At 35.9% G+C, this 25,287-nt stretch overlaps 1 protein-coding gene across 12 annotated transcripts in view; it reads left to right on the top strand.

The window, feature by feature from the left end:
- The window catches only part of LOC122402964 (polypyrimidine tract-binding protein 2), a 548,137-nt gene that overhangs the window by 384,156 nt on the left and 138,694 nt on the right, over positions 1–25,287 (top strand). For all 12 annotated transcript variants that reach the window (XM_043406201.1, XM_043406200.1, XM_043406194.1 and 9 more), the window contains one exon: positions 14,699–14,848. In XM_043406201.1, coding sequence (XP_043262136.1) covers positions 14,699–14,848 — 150 coding nt within the window. The remainder of the gene's footprint in view (positions 1–14,698; positions 14,849–25,287) is intronic.

Raw genomic sequence — 25,287 nt, 5'->3', positions numbered from 1 at the left:
AATGCATTTTTAAGTTCCCAAGAAATGGGAATAAAAATGCATAAGAATGCATTCTTAAATTCGAAAAATTTAGAATAAACAAATAATAACCACGATATATAGTAAACCAGAAAAATTAAAATTGCACAAATAATAGTAAACTTTATTTAGAATGCATTTTTAAGTTCCTAAGATGTAGAATAAAAATGCATAATTTTGAATGCATTTTGTATGCATTTTTAAGGTCGAATTAATTCTTTCAAATATTCCGTTTATATTCAAAATAATATTAAACGATATACTAAAAACATATTAAAGACAATATAGTGAAGTAAACAAAGTAAGATTACAGAAATAATTATAAATGCATTTTGAATGCATTTTGAATGCATTCTTGAGTTCGAAGAATCTAGAAAAAAAAAGATCTAGAATAAACAAATAACAACCCTAATATAGTAAACTAGAGAAACTAAAATTCCACAAATAATATTAATCTTCACTCTAAATGCATTCTCTTGAGTTTCCAAAACGTGGAATAAAAATGCATAATTTTGAATGCATTCTTAATTTCGAAAACTGACGACTAAAAAAAGAAATGTAGAATAAACAAATAACAGCCCTAATACAGTAAACCACAAAAATTAAAATTGCTCAAATAATATTAATCTTCACTCTAAATGCATAAATTCTTGAGTTTCCCAAAACGTGGAACAAAAATGCATAATTTGACTTTGCCCACTCAAAATTGCAAAATTAAATAACCAAAGAAAGACCAACTAAAGGAAGAATTGTTTTGCAAAACCGTATACCAAAATCATCGTATCGCGGTTGATATTCACTTGACGCCATGTTTTCAGCAAGTGTGTATATTTTTTGCCGTGCTGCAGGGGGGCTGAAAGCATTGTTTCCGACTGCATCCCGCTGCTTCGATGCACCTCCAGGAAAATATTTGTCGACCTCGGTCAATGTTGTCGTTTCGCTTTTTCTTTTTTTCTCTTTTTTCTATTTTTTTTTATTTTTTCGTACGCTTTTATCCATAGTCACTTTGTTCTTGCGTTCGGCTCCATCGAAACGAAAACAAAACGAAGGGAATGAAAATATAAGTCAAACCGAACTCCCCGCGATCTTAAAATGCCCTTTAAAAATACAAGGGAGGAGTTTATCCTTCGTACTGTAACGTACACTTATTTTTACTGCCCCACGTTAATCTCCCTTTACGGTTCTACTCTGTTCCACTTTGTTGATTTTTTTTTTTTTCATCCTCGGTGCAGTAATCGCGTATTTTTAGTTTCCTTGACAATTTTTGTATTTGGAGAAAATGGGAAGAAAATTTAAAAAAATTGCGTTTTAAATTGCAATTCAATAAAATATAAATTTAAATTTGACAATTTCTTTGAATACTATAATATTCAATTTGTGATCAAGAACAACTATACTATCAATTTTCCAAACAAACGAACAAAAATAATAATAATAACCGTGAACGTCGCCCACGAGTATTGATTCTGCTTTCTACGTAGAATAATGGAGTGACCCAGTTTATGTATAAAAAAAAAAGTAGTGCATGGGTCCGTTTAAAAAACGTAGAAGGCAACGTTTCATCGAAAAAAAAAAAAACTTTCCAGACAACTTTTATTATTGCACTTTATCGGGGTCGCGCAGGAATTTCAGCGAAAAAATATTTTCTACTTAACCTTTGCCCCACCTGGAATTTATTCCCCGATATCAAACAAATATCGACACGAACAAAAACGATTACACTTTTTCTCAAAGAAGCTCCGAGCATCGCGTGTCCCGTTTCCCTCCTCTCGATTTAACAAACATTTTCCCACGTACCAAATAAGCAGAAAGAGGACGTGGAGGTAAAAAGAGGCGAGAAAAAACACGTGAAAAGGACAAGTGACCTATCGAAATCGATACCCTTCGCGCGCGTATTCATTGAAATCGAAACGAGCAAAGGGGCGACGTGTTTCTGTCGCGAGGGGAGGTTGGGGATGAAAAATGGCGTTGACTTGGTTTTACAGGGAAAATGCCACATTGTATCGACTGTTTTATTAGCGTGGAATTAAGATAAAAAGAAAATATTTATTCGTTATCTGGGGAGGGGGGGGGGTGACAATTTATTATTCGATGGTCCATTCTCTTGGTGGATATATTCGCGTCGATCCCTTTAATCGACCTTCACGACTTTTTTGCTTTCGTCGTTTCTCCTTTTTCGACTGGTTCTTCGTGGCGACCAATTAAACGAACACGCGACTCCTTCGATTTTTCTTTTCTTTCCAATCACTCTTTTTGGGGATGTTTGTGGGGATATCCTTTGACCACGGATAGTTGAAAAAACAGGGAGGAGTTCGATTTTTCTCTCTTTGTGGCAAATTTTGTTGATTGTTTGTTTGAGAGATAAATAAAATATGCGATTTCAACGTTAAGTATTATGATATACGGAAGGGAAATTTTTATGGGCGATTCTTGGGGCCAAAATAAGACGAAAGTCAAGGATATCAATTTGTTGATTGAGGCTTCGTTAGAAAGTTATTAACGTTTAAAGTTGCGTCTGTGAAACGGGAACCGTGCGCGCTGCACACATCAACTTTAAATGTTAATAACTTTTTAACGAAGCATCAATCGAGAAATTGGTATTCTTGATTTTCGTTTCATTTTGGTCTCTAGAATCACCCAGTAAAATTTTTCTGGCCACACGGTATATTTTCAGTAAGAAATTTTTTTCTCGAAAGGGGGTAGGAATTTGGGGGTATGTGTACTCATCAAAAATGATTGGAATTGACCCTCGCAGGTAACACTATTTTTTTTAGAACGATTTGAATTCTTTTTTCGCCGACAAATTTAAGGGGAATAAATGAATGTTTGGTCAGACATTATATTTTCAGTAGGGAATTTTTTTCTCGAAACTGGGTAGGAATTCGAGGGTATGTGTATTCACCAAAAATGATTGTAATTAACCTCTGCGACTAAACATAATTTTTTTAGAACGATTTAAAAATTTTGAAAAATTTCTCCACCTATTTGAATTTTTTTTTCGAAACTGAGTGGGATTTTGGGTGTGTGTCTGCTCACCAAAAAGTATTGTAATTAACCCCCCAAGCTAGAAATAATTTTTTCAGAACGATTTGGAAAATTTTTTTTTCGTCGTAAAATTTGTGTACCTGTTCGAATTTTTTTCTCGAAAATGGTTAGGAATTCGGGGGTATCTCTAATGATAAAAAACGATTGCGATTTACCCCTGCAGTCAAAAACAATTTTTCCAGAATGATTTGAAACATTTTTTTTTCGTTGAGAAATTTAGGCATGTACCCCCTGTCAATTTTCCTTGAAATATCGTTTTCGATTTTTAATAATTTTGTTTGACGCCCTACAGAAATGTTGTCTAATACTTTTTTGTAGGTACCCATGAGCTCTACTTCAGAAAAAAATTTCATTGAAATATACTCACTATTATAGGTGTTATGGTCGTCTGAAAGTTGGACCATTTTTATGGTGTTTTTCTCATTTCACAGGGTTAAGGAGTAACTTTTCGAATATTTTTGTAATTTCTACATATTCTACACTAAAATACGCGTCGATTGCTTTTTGAGACATTAAAATCGTCCAATCCGTTCAGGAGTTATGACATTTCAAAGATTTGCATGAAATTTCAGTGAAACATATCAACGTTTGGTCAGACTTTCGGTAAGGAATTTTTTTTCTCGAAAATGCGCAGGATTTCGGGGGTATATCTAATGACCAAAAATGATTGAAATTGACCCCTGCAACCAAAAATAATTTTTTTATAACGATTTGAAATTTTTTAATTTTGTCGAAAAATTTCACACCTTCTCGAATTTTTTTCTGAAAAGTGGTTTGGATTTCGAGGGTCTATCTATTGACCAAAAATGATTATAATAAACCCCCCTATCTAAAAATAATTTTTCCCAGCACGATTTGAAATTTTTAAATTACATTTTTAATAACATTTTAACAAAGCCTCAAATATATTGGAAATAAATATTAATTCATTCTCTCATACAAAACTAAATTTTCAAAAATCTACCCTTGAAATGTATAATACATAAAAAATAAATATTTATTCATTCGTCTCATAAAATACTAAATTTTTCAAAAATTCCACTCGACTATTAATTCTACAATTTTCATTACAAATTACATTGTCATTTTAACTGCTTTGCTAGTTCCCGTTAAAGAGCTCCTCGAGAACAGAGTGGAACACAACACCCACGATCTGATACGTCCATTTGGCGAGCGATGGAAGAACCGAGTGAAAAATAGCTCCTATCTCCCCGAAAGAGACACATTCCGGAACTTCACCCTGCACTTTCCAACGGGATGCACTCGAGTGCATTCGTCTCGCGCCGGTGACACGGAGACCGCGCTTATCTCGAAACTCGACCTCGATGTCTCGAAAGAAAGGAATCTGGGTTTCCTGTCGGCGGCTCCGGGGACGAAAACGTGCCCTTCGGGCACAAGTTCCGCCGCCCGGGGGGCGAAAAAGAGAGGGCAAGACACGGAGAACGTCGTGTCGGAGACGAGAGCAGGAACCTACTTGGAATTCTAATGGGGGACTCCCCGCGTCGCCTGTTGCGTCGCGGCACGTGCTCCGTGTAACAGGAACCGTGCAACACCTCTCCACTCATAATCTTTCGCGTCGACCAGATTTCGAACCATTTGCAACAATAGAATCACCAGAAAGTCAATATTTTCCAAATTATCTCCATTTAAATCTTTTGCATTGACCAGATTGCAAAAATATAATTATTTGAAACTTTTTTCGATGCCTTTATCGTTCATTGTATCGAGACTGGGCTGATTTTGACACCCCACATGCAAAAATATTGTTAATTAATTTATTTTGTTAGAATTTTATTAACAATAACTTTTGGATATGTAAAATCCACATTTGTAGCTTCTTACATATTACATCTTTTGCTCTAAAAGGGTTATTTCCGTTAATAATTCAATAATAATAATAATAATAATAATAATAATAATAGTAGTAAACAATCCAAAATAAAAGTTAAATTTCCCTGCTTTCGAAGCCTTTAATATTCACTGTATCGAGATCGAACAGATTTCGACACCCCATTTGCAAAAATATGGAAGCTTAATATTTATAAAATTATACCCATTTAAATATTTCGAAGACTCTTTCATTTATCTATTCCTATCACAACCAATCTGAAGCAAAAATTATATATTTTGCCAACCTACATGCGTTTAACATGCGTTTAGAGGAAATATTTCGATGAAAAACTCGTTGCAATTCAATGTTTCGAAACATTTCAACGTTTATAATTCAATATTTCGATCAAAAGCTCGTAATTCAGTGTTTTCGACGGTGGAATGTTCAATTCTGCCGCCATATTGGTCGGCCAGCCAATGAGAGGGACGGTGGCGGCCGAGGAGGCCCGAGCGGCGGCGGAGACGGCCGAACGTCGGCGTGCGGCATCGACCAGCCACGCAGCCGTCAGTTTCTTCGCGTCACCAGTTATATTTATCGCCTGATTTCGGATGCGTCGCGAACAGTGCTTTCTGCGTCCGTGAAATTTGGGAAATACTGATCCGCGACACGTGTTTCATTTCGAACTTTTCATTGATTGTTTTGTGTGGCTTAAACGGCGACTTTCGAAGGATCCATGGGCATGCGCAATAGCCTGAAGAGCGAAACTTACGGCAAGAGGCGGTTCAGATTCTGGCTGGACGTGTTGTCAAACGTTAGAGTTTTTTCTCAATTGTTGCAAGTACCACGTTGATTAATTATTTTTGGAACTCTCTTGGAACATTTTCGAGATTTTAATTCGATGTATTTGTAAGGAGAATTTTTTTTAAATTATTTACCACCATTGTGACAACGTGTGATCACAATCCTTATTTATACACAAAAAAAATTGAATCAGATATATCATGAATTAGAAGTCTTTCGATTTTCTATCATTAAATTATTTTTCCTTCATTTTCTAGTTAATATTAACAATCTTTACACCATTTATTTTTTTTAAATATCGTGTTGCATAAGGCATTTTTATAACAAATAAATATCATTATTTTATTAATAAAACTTGACTGTAGTTTACACAACAGGCTGTCTTTGCCCTCTAATTGAATATTTATCTTAGATATCGTGTTGCATAAGGCTTTTGTAAAATGAATATTATTATTTTATTAGTATAATTCGACGTTCTGAGACGTGTTCTATATAATGAAGGACCCAAGAACCGTAATATCGTAACGAGATTTGTTGCGTAACGCCTTTTGCTCGGAATTCGATGAAGCCCCGATGCCCCAGACAGATTTTCGATCGTGTTAGCGAAAATTCTATTGAGGCGGGATAACAAAAGGCCAGGGGGATACGTAAGTGCAGGATCCGTTGGGTAGCATAGAGTGCACCGGACGGGATAAAACAGGACAAACAGGACAATATTGATGGGAATCTTTTCTCCGTAGACCACGTCTGGTCTACTTCTCCTCGAATAATGCGACAGCTGATTTTTATTATTGGGGTAGGATCGAACTGCCCTTACGTGACCCAGCAACCCTCCGTTTCAGTACCGTCAATTTCAGTCTCCCCATTGCTTTTAACCATCGCGACGTTTACATATTTTAACGATTCTTTTTCTCTGCAATTTCTATCAAAATTTCTTGTAATTTATTATTAATTAAAAGTTAGGTTTGGAAAAATTTTAATGGGAGATTCTGGAGGCCAAAATAAGACGAAAATCAAGAATAGTAATTTTTTAATCGAGGCTTCGTTAAAAAGTTATTAACGTTTGAAGTTTAAGTGTGCAGCGCGCGCGGTTCCCGTCTCACATGTGCAACTTTAAACGTTAATAACTTTTTAACGAAGCCTCGATTAAAAAATTACTATTCTTCATTTTCGTCTTATTTTGGCCTCTAGAATGCCCCATTAAATTTATAAAATTATCAATTTAAATTTATTAAAAGGGGACTAATATAGTATATTTTGAGGGGTAAAAAATACTGTTAATAATAGAAAATGGTGTTTTATTTTCACAGTGGGAGAGTGTGAGGGTTTTGTACGATCGAATGGGGTTGGAAAATGTATAAGGTGTAGTCAAGGGTGCAGTGAAACGAGGGGTTGGTTAAATAATCGTCACATGTTTATCACGAGAAATATTTCAACGTATTGTGGGACTCGTAATGGCGGAGTCCGTGAGGTTGATGTCTACTTTAACGAGTAGGTATGACCGCATAATGGATCCCGACCATCGTCGATGGTTTTCCTCATTTACAGCGCCCTCTAAGAACCGTCGGGCTCGTTTGCCAGCAATGATATAAAGATTATCGACGCGATAAAACACTTCAGAGTCGTACTACGGGACCTTTCTGGGCTCCAGAAGCGCGAATTACCGGAGATGAGAGGAATTCTTATTTTGATAAAAGTATCGTCCACATTGGTAATAAAAAGTCCGTTCGTAAATTAAAATAGCTACAATATTTCTCTCGAAATTTCTACATTCGTTCGAAAATGAATTCTGAGGTGAAAGATCGAGGGAAAAATTGTCAGAAAAAATTCTAAAAAATAGATAAAAATATGGTCTATATTTTTTCACAAATTAAAATCCTAACAAAATTATTTTAAAATTTCGAAAATAAGTAAAATTCTCAAAAAAAAGTATGCTTCCCATTCGTAAAAAAAAGCTCCTTAAAAAATAAAAACACCCCTAAAATTGATCTCAAATATCACCATTCCTTGGAAAAATAATTCCTGAGACAAAATATCGAGGGAAAAATCTCGAGGGAAAATTCTTCGAAACAGTAAATCCCGAAACAATCGCTCCTTTTCTCCGGTCCAATTGGTGCCCGGTTTCCAAGAATATTCTCCTCGCGTAAACTATCCGTAGTCGTGCTGGTTAGCGCAAAAAGATGAAACTCGTAAACGTGTTTCGCGTAACGTCCGATATAGTAAAATAAAAGAGAGAAAAAAAATATAAGAGAGAAGGAACCGAGCTCCGCGTTGTTTCCTTCGACCGAGAAAGCGAGTAAGTTTCACCGTGGCAGAACGTTTTCCAACGGAATTGGAGTGTTGACTTCCGGTCGGCGGAGCGCATCCTCCCTCGTTATCGGGCGGCGGGAGGAGGTCACGGGTACCCATTTCCTACAAGCGATTTTCCGCGAATTGCCTCCATTATGTCCAATTATCGGCTCGGATGAAGGAAGACATATTCTCGACGAGGGCGACTGAAAGACGCGGCCCGGGGAGCGAGAGAGAGGAACAGAATTTTTATCGCGCTTCCATGGATGAAAGAGAAACCCCATGGCTGAGTCTGGACAAAAATCTCGATGCCTCTCGTTGGATCTTTGCACGATCATATCATCAGAGACTTCGTATTCGCACGTGGTGACACTAGATTTACGAATGTTGACTATATAGGGTGGAAGAATCCTGAAAAAAATTGTAATGGGAGGTTCACCAGGTCAAAATAAGACGAAAATGAAGAATAGTAATTTTTTAATTGAGGCTTCGTTAAAGAGTTATTAACAGTTGCGCCTGTAGATAGGGAATTGCGTAGTTAGGCACCCTGCCTAGAGGCGCAAGTGTTAATAACTTCTTAACGAAGCCTCAATTCAAAAATTACTATTCTTCATTTTCGTCTTGTTTTGGCCTCTAGAATCCACCTCCGAAATTTTTTCCAAGTTCGAGGCTTCGTTAAAAAGTTATTAACACTTTTGCCTCTAGGCAGGTAGCCTAGCTACAGACGCAACTGTTAATAACACTCTGAGTAATTGGAGGTATCAGAGTTGGGAAGTGGGTGTGTTTCTGATGACTTGAGAAAAATGTAGGAAGAAAAATGGAGGACCTACGCATAGAAAAGACCAGTTCAAGGAAAGTCGAGAGAACACTGGTGGATGCAGACATTTGAACTAAATCAATTGTAACTTTAACTAGTCATCTGGCTCTAAAAACACTTGGGTGACGATACTGGGTGGTCAGGGGACCTGCAAATGATTTTGCAACGAAGTCATCTTAGGCCAGGACACGTGTACCCACACGATCGAGAGGCGGAGAAGCCATGAAGTGAAATGAAATATTAAACATTTCTGCCAGTATACCGGGCTCTAGCATCGCCTTAAACGGAAGTTCGCGTAGTCAAACATCGATCCCCAAGCATCGAAACAAGTACCGGCGCTGAATTCCAATAAAACGCAGATCGTTCCAGGTTTATTTTACGAGGATTCCACGAGCGGCTCCTCACCTATCTCTAAAATTTACTCCTATTTATCGTCGTTCCTTATCGTTACTGGAGCTTTAGAGCGCCGGAGCACGTATAAGCAGCAGCTTTACGAGGTTTCCGTAGGAGCCATATTCCCACCGACTGTCTCCCCCGGTTTCTTCTCCTCTCTCCTGGTCCCCCTACCACCCGCCCCCGTAGCTCGTGAAGATGAGTTTCGAGTCTTCTGAAGTGGGCTCCCGAGGTGGATTCGGATAGCGGGGAAGCCTCGAGAGGAAGTCCCTGGCCGGCAGCTAACCTTTGAAATTAAACCCTCGACTTCTTTTGATCCCGCGGTAATTCTTCTACCCCTTAACCTCGGTCGACAGAACCGCGAGAGGGGGGGTGAAAAAGTTGCTCGGACAGGGTATTCACCGACCCCACGTGGAGTCGAAACTAACCCCGCCTCTGTGACCTGCTTCGGACCACGCGTATTGTTAACGTTCCCAGTCAAAGCAGATTTTAAGGTACCACTACTAGGAGGAAAGGGGAATCGTTACAGTCATCCATTTTTTAATAATTTAAATTCATTTTTTAATTATAATTGATCGCAATTAATATCATATGATCGTCAGATTTTTGGTTTGGAATTTTTTTCTAGAAAATGGTTAGGATTTTAAGGGTATGTCTTTTCACCGAAAATGATTGCAATTGACCCTTGTAGCTGAGACTATTTTTTTTTGAACGATTGGAATTTTTTTTGCGAAAAATTTAAGGGGAATAGATGTGGGTATGGTCAGACATGGTTTTGGTTAGGAATTTTTTTCTCGAAACTGGGTAGGATTTTGGGGGTGTATCTATTGACCAAAGATGATTGTAATTGACCCCTGGAAGTAAGCATATTTTTTTTAGAATGATTTGAAATTTTTTAATTTAGTTGATAAATTTGTCTAGCTACTCGAATTTTTTTCTAGAAAATGGTTAGGATTTCGAGGGTATGTCTATTGACTAAAAATGATTGTAATTGACCCTGGCAGCTGAGACTATTTTTTTTATAACGATTTGAAGTGTTTTTTTCTTGAGAAATTGAAGGGGAATAGGTGTGTATATAGTCAGGCATGTTTTCGGTAAGGAATTTTTTTCTCAAAACTGGGTAGGAATTCGGTGATATGTCTATTGACCAAAGATGATTGTAATTGACCCCTGGAAGTAAACATATTTTTTTTAGAACGATTGGAATTTTTTTTGTTTAAATTTAAGGGGAATAGGTGTACGTTTGGTCAGACATCAAGTTATTCGTGATTTATTAAGACTTCTAAGGGTTCCCAGGGACTCGAACAGCCCTCGTGTCTAATCTAACGATCACCAGGTCCAGAGGAAGAACTCGCGAGGCCACGAAATGAGATGCTAGGGAAACGTCAAGGGCGAGACGAGGCTCGCCACGAGTGGCTGTCGATCGCAGAAGAAGAGGCTTAATTGCTCGACGTTTCCCTTCCTTGCAAGGGCGAGTTAGGTGGCCCGATGCAGGCCACGAGAATCGCGCCCTCGTGGAGCAAACAAGATTGACTTCGAGCACCGTTCAACCACTCCCGTCAACGAACCTCGAGGACCTCTTCGCGCTTGGACAACGTGTTCCTAACATCGCCATTTTCCTCGCTACACTTCGTCTCCCTTTTCGTTTCCGTTCGAACCGGTCAGCAATTAAATCAACGTGTCGAGAAACATCCTAACAACAATGCTGGTCAAAATTAAACGACACGTAACAGACAGGATTAAAAAAGGTGCAGAAATGGTTACGTTATTCAGTAGCTGCAATCATTTAGGTGGGAAAATCAGAAACAATTGCTATATACATTTATATAGCAATAAGGGTTGCTATCATGTTGGTAAAATCAGAAACAATTGCTATATATAAGGGTTGCTATCATGGGGGAAAATCAGGAAAAATTGCTACATATTTTTATAGAGCAATAAGGGTTGCTATCATGGGAGGAAAATCAGAAACAATTGCTGTATATATTTATAGAGCAATAAGGGTTGCTATCATCAGGGAAAATCAGAAACATTGCTATATATATTTATATAGCAATCATGAGGGGAAAATCAGAAAGAATTGCTATATATATTTATAGAGCAATAAGGGTTGCTATCATGGGGGGAAAATCAGAAACAATTGCTGTATATATTTATACAGCAATATTGGGGGAAAATCAGAAACAATTACTATATATATTTATATAGCAATCATGGGGGGGGGGGGGATTTAGAAACAATTGCTATATATATTTACACAGCAACAAGTGTTGCTATCATGAGGAAAAATCAGAGAAAATTGCTATATATATTTATAATGCAATAAGGGTTACTATCATGAGAAAAAATCAGAGAAAATTGCTATATATATTTATAGAGCAATAAGTGTTGCTATTATAAGGAAAAATCAGGAAAAATTGCTATATATATTCATATAGCAATAAGACTTGCTATCATGAGAAAAATCAGAAACAATTGCTATATATATATTTATATAGCAATCATGAGGGAAAAATCAGAAACAATTGCTATATATATTTACACACCAACAAGAGTTGCTATCATGGAAAAAAATCAGAAAAAATTCCCTTTGCTAGAAAAACTAATTTATAAATAATATGCATTCCTAAAATATTCTTTTTTATTACGAGCCACAAATTAAACAAATAAATGACGTATCAGTTTTAAATCTGTCGTGTACAGAGTTTCATTAATTCGTCATAGCCAGTTAAATCGTCGAGGGGGTATCGTTGGATCTAAATTTCATTTCATAAAGTACGAGCAACGAATATACGAATAATATATTCGTTAAATTCGACTTTTCCTCTCTAAATACGACCTGGTAAACAAAATTTCGTCCCAGCAACATTGCAATAACGACACATTCAAGCTCTGCAACCTTTCACATGTCGTACCAGAGACGATTATGCAACGTCGCCTCAACCAGAAATATATTCACGTATTTACCTTTCGTACAGAACGTTTTATTTGTAACCTTTGACAAAAATACATGTGCAAAGTTACTGGAAAATTCGAGCACAACATACGTATCATTTTTTAATTGTTCTAAACACGAAAATTTTCTAATTTTATTCTTTAAATTGAAAGGCTAGTTTGATGTGAATTTTTTTGAACTTTGAGAATTTTTTGTGAAGAAACTATAACACCTTTTGCAGTAAAATTTTCAGGGATTATTCACACATATGTTGGTGACATTTTAAAATTTTTTGGGGCAAAAAAAACAAGGTCAGGCAAAGTCAAGCATGGTCAAGCAAAGTCAAGCATGGTCAAGCATGGTCAGGCATACTGAATACAGGATTATTGATGCTTCACATTGGATTTCTGGCAACGGGGAACTAAGAATCATCCACTATTATGTTAAAAATTTTATAAAAATTGACGTTACACGTTTCGTGGAAAGATTAATCGTACTCTGGCCATTCAATATGGCGTTGAATATTTTTCAACGGAGCGCGGAGGTGACACGGAAGTCGACATCCACAATAAAAGTCCACCCTGTATCATCCCTTACAAATATATTTCCAGCGATTTATCAAACGTCGTCTCGCGAAGTTAAAGTTCGAATCGATATAGCAGATATTAAAGGATCCTCGAGAGCGTTTAATTCGCCGATTTCATCCCCCTCTTTTGTCTACTATTTAAATATCGAATATGATCGAGTAATGAAACATAATGGGGCAAATTAAATACTCGATACGATAATATATATTATATCGTGCATCGATTAAAGAGACGACGAAATTTTCCACTGTGCAATTAAATTATGTACGATGTCTTCATTATGCATTATACACCTGCACTCCGATTATCGATTAATATACGGTAATACGCTATTATACGATTTCACCGACGATCTCCAAGAAAGATTTTAACGAAACAGTCTCTCCTCTGTGCCTCATTATTTCTTCAAAGCACAATGGTATAATACTTGATACTCGAAAGTACCTTTCACTCGACGTTACGAAAATTATAAACACACAGGAACTGCCTATTGCACTTGTTCCATTTATTAAGCACGTTGTTTCACATTTAATTTTTAATTTTAATTTTTAATTTTTTCTTAGAGGCAAATTATCTTTTTTTTTTATTTCTACAAGGAATAAATAAATTAAATAGCTCGATTTTGTTTTAATTTTACAATTTTTTCTTTTTTTATTTTCTTATAAAATTTTCAATTTACTCACATGGAATAAATAAAAATTGAATGGCTCGATTTTGTTTTAATTTTATAATTTTCTCTTTTTTTATTTTCTTATAAAATTTGCAATCTGCCTACAAGCAATAAATAAATTGAATACCTGGTGATTAATATTTTGTAATTAGAGTAATTTTGTTAAAATTCTAGAAATAAAAATAAAAATGTCAACCATAAAGACGATTTTTTTAATTAATTTTTAGGGAATAATTTTCCTTAACAATAAAATTCATTCTCATTGCTAGAATTTTTATTTTTTGAAGTTTGAATTTAAGAAATATGAAATTTAAAGGTAAGAAAAAATGAAAGGGAAAATTTGGGGGCTGTAAGAGGGTGGCTGAGGTCGACGTTCGAGGCAAGAGGGAGGCTGACAAGTCGAGTCGACTAGATTGAGCCGTGATTGAAAATTCCGCCCCCGGCAACAAGGGTTTCGATTTAAATGTATACACTGGCGAAAAGTTTCGTTACTTTTACACGCACAGAGGTAACCAAAGGGGGTGGAAGTTCCACGAGGTTTATTGGAAGTCGTTGTCAGTGTATAGTTCTTTAATGGAATTTTCAAAGCACCTCTCATTGAGCAAACAAGAATTTTTTTTTTTGTAAATTATCCTATTTTTAATATTTATAAATTTTTGAATAATAATTGATGGACTGGTTTTGTGCGAATTTGTATTTTTTTTTTTTAAATTTACGTTGTCAGTCTGTAGAGTTTTCAAAGTATGTCTCATGAAGCAAATGAGGAATTTTTTTTTTTGGAAAAACTATCCTATTTTTAATAATTGTAAATTTTGGAATAATAATTTAAATTAAATGGGAACTTTGCAGAGGGTTGTTTCAACCCCTAAATTATAATAAAAATTCTTGAGAATTAAAAATTGAATTAATAATTAAAATTTTATTCTCGACAATGCTACTTTTTAAGATGAATTAAAGCATTGAAAAATTCCAAATTATTTACAACTTTTCTAGTGGATTCTAGAGGCCAAAATAAGACGAAAATGAAGAATACCAATTTGTTGATTGAGGCTTCGTTAAAAAGTTATTAACAATTAAAATTGCCCTTGTGAAACGGGAACCGTGCGCGCTGCACACTTCTACTTTAAATGTTCATAACTTTTTAACGAAGCCTCGATTAAAAAATTACTATTCTTGATTTTCGTCTTATTTTGGTCCCCAGAATCCCCCATTAAAATTTTTCCCCGGTATAAAACCAAATTTTTACCGAGTATAATAACTGTACCGTGGAATGAAATATAATTTTAACGGCGAAATTTCTTTTCTGTTGCAGGTTAAACTCGACAAGAGCCACAATGGCAAACCGTCGAGAGTCATTCATATCAGAAACATACCGAACGAGGTGTCAGACTGTGAGATCATCCATCTTGGTGCACCCTTCGGACGTGTCACTAATGTCCTCGTCCTCAAAGGCAAGAATCAAGTAAGTGTCGACAATCTCCACGCAATTTACAATGTTTAACCATCTAATTTATAGGTATGCATTGCATAGCTTTTTTTAATACAAAATTTTTTTCAGAACACTTTATAAATTGACTTAGAAAATTAATTAAATAAATAACGGTGCAGAATATTGCACAAACCACCCTGTATAACCTATAATTTCTACGCTTTCACAAATTTAAAAAATTCTCGAATTTCCAAAGAATTCTCAAATTTAAAAAATTCTCGAATTTTCAAAGAATTCTCAAATTTAAAAAATTCCCAAATTTTCAAAGAATTCGTATTTGCCAATATCGCTCGATTTTCGACCATTGTTGCGTCAGAAAAAGTATCTTTGGTACCGTTTAAGGGACAATGTAAGCGCGAAACAAGCCGTGGCCCGTGTTTGTCCTCCAATTGATCCGACAACAGAGCGTAGAATTACCGGGACGAAATCCTTTCCCCAAACAATATTTACGCGCGCCTCTGCGTATCACAGTTTTCGCAAAAACACGTTTGATCCACGATTGGAATTTGAATTTGTGCCGCACGAGCGGCCCACTTCGCGACCTGGACGCGGATGGCCGGGCGCGCAATAACAGAAACAATCGAATCATCGATTCATGGAATTCGAACCGATGATCGTCCATTTAGGCATTATTATCCATTATTATCCGTTCGCTTGGCGTACTCCACAGAGGTGGCGAGCACAAAGGCACAACCCCCCCTCCACCCCCTTCGTTTTTCCACCCACTCGCGCGCCCCCCCTTTGCTCCACCGCCCAGCTTTATTCGTCCCCCCCCACCGAGTGTGCACGTCGGTGACGTACCATGCAACGTGTGCACGTTATTATACAGAACGAGACTCGATTTATACCCCCCCCCCCCCTGACCCGCGGTATATCGAACACTCTTTCACAGGGATCAAACTGCTGCGTTTTCGGTCCTCTCAATGGTTGGGGGACTTTATCCTTTGCTTTGTATGTTGATGAAATTAGTGGGAATTACTAGGACTGAGGTGGGTTGGGTTGGGTTGGGTTGGGTTGGGTAGAAAAATTATGAGATGATTTTGGTGATAGTTGTCTTTGGATGTTCTGGAAATTGACTTGAGATTCAATATTAAAAGTACGTGGGTAGTTAATAGCTAATATTTAAGTGTGAATGATGTTAAAATGTTCTCAAATAGTTAATTGTAGAGGAATATTATCATACAATCGATTATAGAGGAACAGTATCATACAGTCAATCGTAGAGAATCATTTTCAAACTATGTATCATAGGGAAACAGTATCATACAATCAATCATAGAGGAGCAGTATCAAACAATCAATCATAGAGAAACAGTATCATACAATTCATCATAGAGAAACAGTATCATACAATCAATCATAAAGAAACATTCTCAAACAGAGTATCATACAGAAACAGTATCATACAATCAATCATAGAGGAACAGTCTCATACAGTCAATCATAGAGGAACAGTCCCAAACCGTCAATCATAAAGAAACATTGTCAAACAAAGTATCATACAGAAACAGTATCATACAATCAATCATAGAGGAACAGTCTCAAACAATGAATCCTAGAGAAACACTATCATACAATCAATTATACAGGAACAGTATCATACAATCCATCATAGACAAGCAGTCACATACAATCAATCATAGAGAAACATTCTCAAACAGTGAATCATAAAGAAACATTATCATACAATCAATCATAGAGGAAGGAGTCTCAAACAGTGAATCATAGAGAAACAATCTCAAATAAGTCACTCACAGTGAAACATTCTCAAACACTGAAACATAGAGAAACATTATCATACAATCTATCATAAAGAAAGGATTCTCAACCAGTGAATCATAGGGAAACGCTATCATACAATCAATCATAGAGGAAGGAGTCTCAGACAGTAAATCATAGAGAAACACTATCATACAATCAATCATAGAGGAGCAGTATCAAACAATCAATCATAGAGAAACAGTATCATACAATTCATCATAGAGAAACAGTATCATACAATCAATCATAAAGAAACATTCTCAAACAGAGTATCATACAGAAACAGTATCATACAATCAATCATAGAGGAACAGTCTCATACAGTCAATCATAGAGGAACAGTCCCAAACCGTCAATCATAAAGAAACATTGTCAAACAAAGTATCATACAGAAACAGTATCATACAATCAATCATAGAGGAACAGTCTCAAACAATGAATCCTAGAGAAACACTATCATACAATCAATTATACAGGAACAGTATCATACAATCCATCATAGACAAGCAGTCACATACAATCAATCATAGAGAAACATTCTCAAACAGTGAATCATAAAGAAACATTATCATACAATCAATCATAGAGGAAGGAGTCTCAAACAGTGAATCATAGAGAAACAATCTCAAATAAGTCACTCACAGTGAAACATTCTCAAACACTGAAACATAGAGAAACATTATCATACAATCTATCATAAAGAAAGGATTCTCAACCAGTGAATCATAGGGAAACGCTATCATACAATCAATCATAGAGGAAGGAGTCTCAGACAGTAAATCATAGAGAAACACTATCATACAATCAATCATACAGGAACATTCTGAATCTGTCAATCACATACATTCTCAAATAAGTCACTCACGGTGAAACATTCCCAAACAGTGAATCATAGAGAAATAATATCATACAATCTATCATAAAGGAAGAAGTCTCAAACAGTGAATCCTAGAGTAACATTCTCAAACAAATCACTCACAATGAAACATTCTCAAACAATGAATCATAGAAAAATATTATCATACAATCTATCATAGGGGAACTGTCTCATACAATTAATCATAGAGAAATTTTCTCATATAGTGAATCATAGAGGAACATTATCATACAATCATTCATAGAGGAACAGTCTCATACAGTGAATCATAGCGAAACATTATCATACAATCAATCATAGAGGAACAGTCTCATACAATCAATCATAGAGGAAGGAGTCTGAAACAGTGAATCATAGGGAAACATTGTCAAATAAGTCACTCATAGTGAAACGTTCTCAAACAGTGTATTATAGAAAAGTATTATCATACAATCTATCATAGAGGATGGAGTCTCAAACAGAGAATCATAGAGAAATATTATCATACAGTCTATCATAGGAGAACCGTCTCTTACAGTCACTCACAAAGAAACATTATCATACAATCAATCATAGAGGAAGGAGTCTCAGACAGTAAATCATAGAGAAACACTATCATACAATCAATCATACAGGAACATTCTGAATCTGTCAACCACATACATTCTCAAATAAGTCACTCACGGTGAAACATTCTCAAACAGTGAATCATAGAGAAATAATATCATACAATCTATCATAAAGGAAGTCTCAAACACAGTGAAACATTCTTAAACAATGAATCATAGAGAAATATTATCATACAATCTATCATAGGGGAACTGCCTCATACAATCATTCATAGAGAAATATTCTCATATAGTGAGTCATAGAGGAACATTATCATACAATCTATCATATAGGAACAGTCTCAAACAGTGAATCCTAGAGGTACACTATCATACAATCTATCATAGGGGAACAGTCTCATACAATCAATCATAGAGAAATATTCTCATATAGTGAATCATAGAGGAACATTATCATACAATCTATCATATAGGAACAGTCTCAAACAGTGAATCCTAGAGGTACACTATCATACAATCTATCATAGAGGAACAGTCTCATACAAGCAATCATATACAAACATTCTCAAACAGTGAATCACAGTGAATCATTTTCCATGTATTCACTTAAAACAATCCATTTCAAATGACACTCACTCCATACAAACAAACCACAAGCTACCAAATTAAAAATTCATACTAAATGAAACTTTATTCTTCCCTTTTTAAAAAAAATGATTTTCCACTAGAAAATCGAAATTTCCATGTCAATCCAACAGAACTCTAGCAATATTTCTGACCAATTTCTGACCAATTTCTGTAAAAACACTGAATAATTTTTAGCTATCCGTTCGACGTCAATATCGTTTCATTTTCCAAAACGGAGTCACAACACATTACCGAATCGAAAAGCCCGTTGATTTAGCAACGGCGTTTTCATTCGTCGAACTTGCTCGAAAATCGTTGCGCTTTGACAACAAATATAATTCCCGGCCAACGGAATATTTGGTTGATCCGTAACGGTACATTCTCCGTATTAATTTGACGTACGCGAATATTTACGCGTTACACGCGATTCGGGCGCAAAGTAATATTAATCGTCGCAAAATGCGTAATTATCGCTGTCCCGCAAGTTTCCGTCCTCGAACATTTCCATCGATCGTTCTCCTGCTCGCCTAGCCATTTCCAAACTATGGTCTACGATGTAGCTGTGTCGAAATTTCAACGAACGCGACCGTAGAATTGTTATTCGACGTTTTGGAAATTTTTAAACGCAAAAAACGAAAATTATTTTACGCAGATTTCGGTGCATTTTATTTTTGGTTGCTTTCTCTACACAATTCGACTGTTATTAATATTTATTTTAGGATGTTTTCTGCTGCAAAATGCGTTTGGTATTTTTTTATAAACAAACTATGGGACTCAAATTCAAAAATTTCAAATCGTTCTAAAAAAAATAGTTTCAGCTGCTAGGGTTAATTGCAATCATTTTTGGTGAATACACATACCCCCGAAATCCTACTCAGTTTCGAGAAAAAAATTCAAATAGGTGGAGAAATTTTTCAAAATTTTCAAATCGTTCTAAAAAAATTATGTTTAGTCGCAGAGGTTAATTAGAATCATTTTTGGTGAATACACATACCCTCGAAATCCTACCCACCGTTGAGAAAAAAATTCGAGAAGGTGTGAAATTTTTCGACGGTAAAAAAAAATTTATTTATTAGATGTCCTTAATAATTATGATTTCCCGTGGAACGTTCGTATCGCGAGCAGAATTCGGGAGGCTCAGAATTGCGGTAATAGACACGAGAACCGTCGTGTGGTAAGCGACTGGGTCGAAACTCAATTAATTGGCCGCTCAAGGCCACCACAGGGACGGCTAATCCACGCAGTATAGTTTAGGCGTTCCTACTTCGGTTCCTCCATCCCGATTCACCGAGAAAACTAACTATGAATAGGCCAATCTGTTTAATTTTAATTAATATTTAATTCTTTACTAAACTATTATGACACCCGTTATTATTTTCGACCGTCTATTTGGTAATTAAACTAATAATCGTAGTGAAAATTTTACTTTTGTCTGCACGCCATTTTAACTTCGTCCATTCAAACGAAATATGAAAAAATTAAAAAAAAATTCAAGCTGTTCTTTATTTCATAATAATTAATAAACAAATATATGCATATTCATTTCTTAGTTTTTTTCATATTTTCACATAAACCTGTATAGTAATTTATATATAACAGATTTTAAAAAATTAAAAAATGATGCTTTTAAGGGTCAAGATATTATAGCTTGTTAATTTGTATATTAACATGGAATTTTACGTGCAAACATAATATTTTCGTACGATCTGGAACGCCTGGGAACACCGTGTGTATTCGTAACTAATGAACATGTAATTTGCCCAGGAGGTAAATCTCTTTATAGGGTTCGATGCGCCGGATCGATGCATCGATGCATTATTTTAATCCCCCCCGGTATAAACAAACCAAGTTCCGCATTATCGTACCTGTTCTACTACCCGCTTTACACGTGTTCCGTTCGCATGCATTAAATATCCGCAATCAGGCTCGTACAAACACGACTGGGCCCCTATCAAACGAGCATTTTATTAATTCTATTTTCCGCCATTACACCGTGGGCGAGCTTCCCGCGGTCGCCAACAGAGGGCTACTGGTAACTGTATCTTTCTCACAAGCACTCGAAAGAAACTCTCTTTTTGGTTCTTTTTCTCATGGAATTTTTTTTTGCTCACATATTCCTACAACAACAAGCCATAAAGTTAGAATAATTTAATTATAATTTACAAATTTCTGAACATTCTGAAAAAATAATTCTGATTATATTGAAATTAAAGTTGTTTAACTCGTCCCTTAATTGAATCTATTTTTATTCCAGAAAGATGGAATAGTTCAAAAATTAAATCAAAAGGTGATGTAGATTTATTTTATAATTGAAGTAAATCTAGTTTATTATAATCTTTAATTATATGAGAATCAAAATTAACATTTTTAAATTCTGGGTATTCTTCAGTATCATTGATGACCGATTAATAATCGATTTAATTGTAAAAAAGTAGGATTTCGTATTTCATCTATAATATACAATCTATTTTTATTTTTAAAGATGGAATAGTTCAAGAATTAATTACATTAAACGATGTAATATCTTCGTGAAGAATCCAGTAACACGTATTAAAATTACTAAAACTTTAACTACCTGTAATTTCCAAACTATTAGTGTTTTATTCAAAATTCAACCGCCGTTAGAAGCAGCAAAGCTTCCTCTTTGAAATTGGTTTTTGGTTTTTCTCGATCCGACTTCCCGTTTTCGAGATATCGCAATTTATGTAAAGGGACATTTTTTATTAATTCGACTATCTCTGTCTCCGTCTAACGCGTCGCCTCGTGGTCACCAGTGGTCATCGAGTGGCCTAGTGGCCTAATTACACGTGTGGTCAGCGACCATCAGAGTTCATTGACCGCGCGGACGTAAACAAACTAGCCACCGCGTCGACTCGAAACTAAAATCCTCATATCTCCGGAACTAATAAAGCTATCGACTCGTTCGACCGCTCATTTTAAAGGGCATTTCATCCCCTATCCAACGAACATATTAACTAATATTATTTATGCAATCTTCTATGTTTATTTTGACATTTACTTTGACGCTTCACAGATTATAGCTCGACTCGAGTTCCTACCAACTCCTGCACCAATTTTGAGGTCATTTACGCTATTAATTTTGCAAATAAAAATCGTGATCTTTTTAAAATATCGACGTAAACATTAGTAGCTATTAAGAGGCGAGCCGGAGACGGATGTTGGGGCTCAGGAAAACTGGTAATCGGTGTTCCAGCAATTCCCCTAAGACAATTGGAGTAACTCGATCATCCAGGAAACTCGCATTATTATCGTGAACCGCGAGGCCAGCGCACGCTCGCGGCCAAGCTACCCAATTACACGCAAACAAACGGTGCGCACTGTTGCAACATGACAATGGGGCGTGCTCCGGTACGCGCAACGAAGTACACCAAGGGATGATGCCGGTGGTGGCGCGATGGCGGCATCAGCGCCCGGTGGTGGTAGTAAATCGAGTTTCACGATGAATCGCCGAGTTGACCCCTGCGGGCACTTTCGCTGTGTTTGCTTTGATTCGAAGTTTCCGGTTAAGTTGGTTACCAGAACGGGCGGACAGGCTCTTTGTTTGATCCAACAGACCCCCGCCAGGACTCCCAGATTTTCGATACCGTTCGCACTCGAATCGTTCCCGTCGACCTTTGAGGTCGCCAGGCGTCTCTGCCCGCGGGCGATCTCCCCTGGAAATCCCCCCTGCGCTGGGAGCCACCGGTGCTCTTTTCGATACTCCACAAAGAAGACTCGCGGGCCTTTTAAGGGGCTTATCGTTATTGTGCCCGGGACGCGTGCCAGGAGCCTGTGAAGAGGTCCTTCAGGTTGTCGTTGATCCTTTTGGAGAGGGAGGGGGGGTCGAAGCAAACTTAAAAATTAGCAATTGAAATTTTGAATAATTTTATAACATGAATAATCTTGTTTTTTACTTGTGATTTTTAATAAAAATTGTAAAAATATTTATCCAAGTCGATTTTTTTGAAAATTTAATTTCCTATTAGAGAATTAATAAATGTTTTTATTTTGGTAATTTTAGTGGTAACTAAATCATGTTTGAAACAAATCTATTTTTCTCTTGTATTGATAAACTTAAATAAAATTAAATATAAATTTTGGACAATTATTTGGAATTAAATCGTACATTAAGAGGTTAAGTCTCATATATTAAAATCAACAGATTTTTACAATAAATTTATTCTTTTCTTGTACGAATAAATTTAAATAAAATTAAATATATATTTGAACAATTATTTTGAATTAAATAGTTAAATAATTTAAATTTAATTGAATAACGTTTACGAGTGAATGAATTTCTTAAAAATTGTTATAAAAGGAACTGGGTTAAATTGCCCGACATTGTTTCTTTTGCAAACGTTATTAGCATAGTTAGGCGGCGCACAAAGCTATGAAAAGTTGCATGGCTATTCAATTATACGGGAAACGGCACCGACGCAATGCCACGATTAATGTGTTTTTCCTGTCCGCTTTAAATATAGTAAATGGAGTTAATATTAAACTGTGTTAATAGAGCAAGCGATTCTCGAACGATACAACGCACGAAACGAGTGGTGCAACAGTGTTTACTACCCGGCGCTACATGACCGTAATATGTCGCGCGGCGATTACGGAGCTTCGCGTTATAATTAGGTATGTTTGAACTTTAACGAAACTTTCGATTCGACGGAAATACACCGCGAGAATGGAAAACGACTCTCTCCAAGCCTACACAAATTTTAACAACAAAAGTATCAATAGAGTATGAATTTAAAAAAAAATATTTTCAATGCAGTAAATATAGTTGTATTAATTTATTTAAAAAAAAAAAATTCATAGAAATTTGCATAGTGTACAATGGTCGTTATGATTAGAAACGAGTCCAAAAATTCGGGACTTTTTAGCCACGTCAAAATGGATTTTATTTTATAACAATTTGTATTGTTATTCGACTAATTCAAGCAAAAATTTTACACGAAAGTATAGCCAATATAAATGTATAAAATAATTACAAAATTCACTATTTTTTGCCGCCTACAAGTAAGCTTCTTTTTACAACAATTCAAATATCAAATACAATTCACAACCATAAGTATACAAGGTTTTAGGCTACCCCTGGAAAAAATTTTAGTGGGGGATTCTAGAGCCCAAAATAAGACGAAAATCAAGAATACTAATTTTTTAATTGAGGCTTCGTTTAAAAGTTATTAACAATTGAAGTTAAAGTGTGCAGCGTGCACAGTTCCCGTCTCACAAGTGCAACTTTAAACGTTAATAATTTCTAAACGGAGCCTCAATTAAAAAATTACTATTCTTGATTTTCGTCCTATTTTGGCCCCCAGAATCCCCCATTACAATTTTTCCCACGGTTGTCTGGACACCCTGTATAAAATAAATATAAATTTTCATCAGTAAATTGTATTTTTACAGCCAAACGAGAGAACAGAGGCGTTCATAATTAGGAACGAATGTTCACTGTCGGTGAACCTTAGCAACCCCGATTCGCCCCATCTACTCTCGTCTCACCCCACGATTTACCCCAACCTTCAGCATTTGACCAATCGTTTAAGCGGCGCGCAGCTAACTTTAATTGAATTTAAATTGAATTTAAAATGTTAATGCAGAAAGGAAGCTCGGTTACTGCATCCGCGTTTTATCGTGTTCATGGTATTCTTTTTTCCCCCACCCACCCACCCCTCCACCCCCTCCGCCCCTCTGGCCTTCGTTCATGAAATCTGACGACTGCAACGTTTCCATATTTATCCGCGTTCCTCGTCTACACTGTTCGTTCTTCTGTTTTTTTTTTCTCTGCCCCCTCCTCCCCCACCCACCACCCCCCAGGGAGCATCCCCCCGTGATTCCTTTGAGCGTGTCTGACTGGTAGGTTAATTAGCGGGAAATTAAAATCGCGCTAAACACTCGTCAGCCATGAGCGACATCCGTTCATTAAATTCTACGCACTGGCGGATACAAAACGACGGTTTCGAAATTTTTCATCCCCTCAGACGGGGGAAAACAATTTTCAAATATTTCGGAATCCTCGAACAACAAAATTCTTCTGTGAATTTTTTTTTACATAAATCGATACTCACGTCTGTGTTCCCGAGGATGGAAAATTTTTCTAAAATCTGGTAAGTACTCTGTCGATACTTTTGCTCTCGTCCGGCTATAAAAATACGATTTATTGATAAAGATTTACAACGATACTAATTGTTATAAAATGAAATTGATTTACACGCGATAAAATCTAAAAAATCGTGAATTTTTCAGTCGAATTTTTGCAATTTTTTTTAGTTATAAATAATCTTGAATTTTTCAGTCGAATTTTTGCAATTTTTTTTAATTATAAATAATCATGAATTTTTCAGTAGAATTTTTGGTATCATTCCTAATTATAATTATATAATTTACTGACACAGATTTATATTTATTCTATACATTTGTATTAATTATCGTATAAAATTCTTGCTCGAATTTGTCATTATAACAATAAAAATTATTATAAAAATGAATTGACGTTTAAAAAATCGTGAATTTTGCCAGTTGTTTTTAATTATAAATAATCATGAATTTTTCAGTCGAATTATAATTATAATTATAATTTACTGACACAGATTTAC

This window comes from Colletes gigas, unplaced genomic scaffold (genome assembly GCF_013123115.1).
Source record: "Colletes gigas isolate AHSC1104 unplaced genomic scaffold, ASM1312311v1 Colletes_gigas_Sc00042, whole genome shotgun sequence".
NCBI classification, from domain to species: Eukaryota; Metazoa; Arthropoda; class Insecta; order Hymenoptera; family Colletidae; genus Colletes; species Colletes gigas.
The sequence above is the reverse complement of the archived record's forward strand: the minus strand, read 5'-3'. Positions and strand labels throughout refer to the sequence as shown.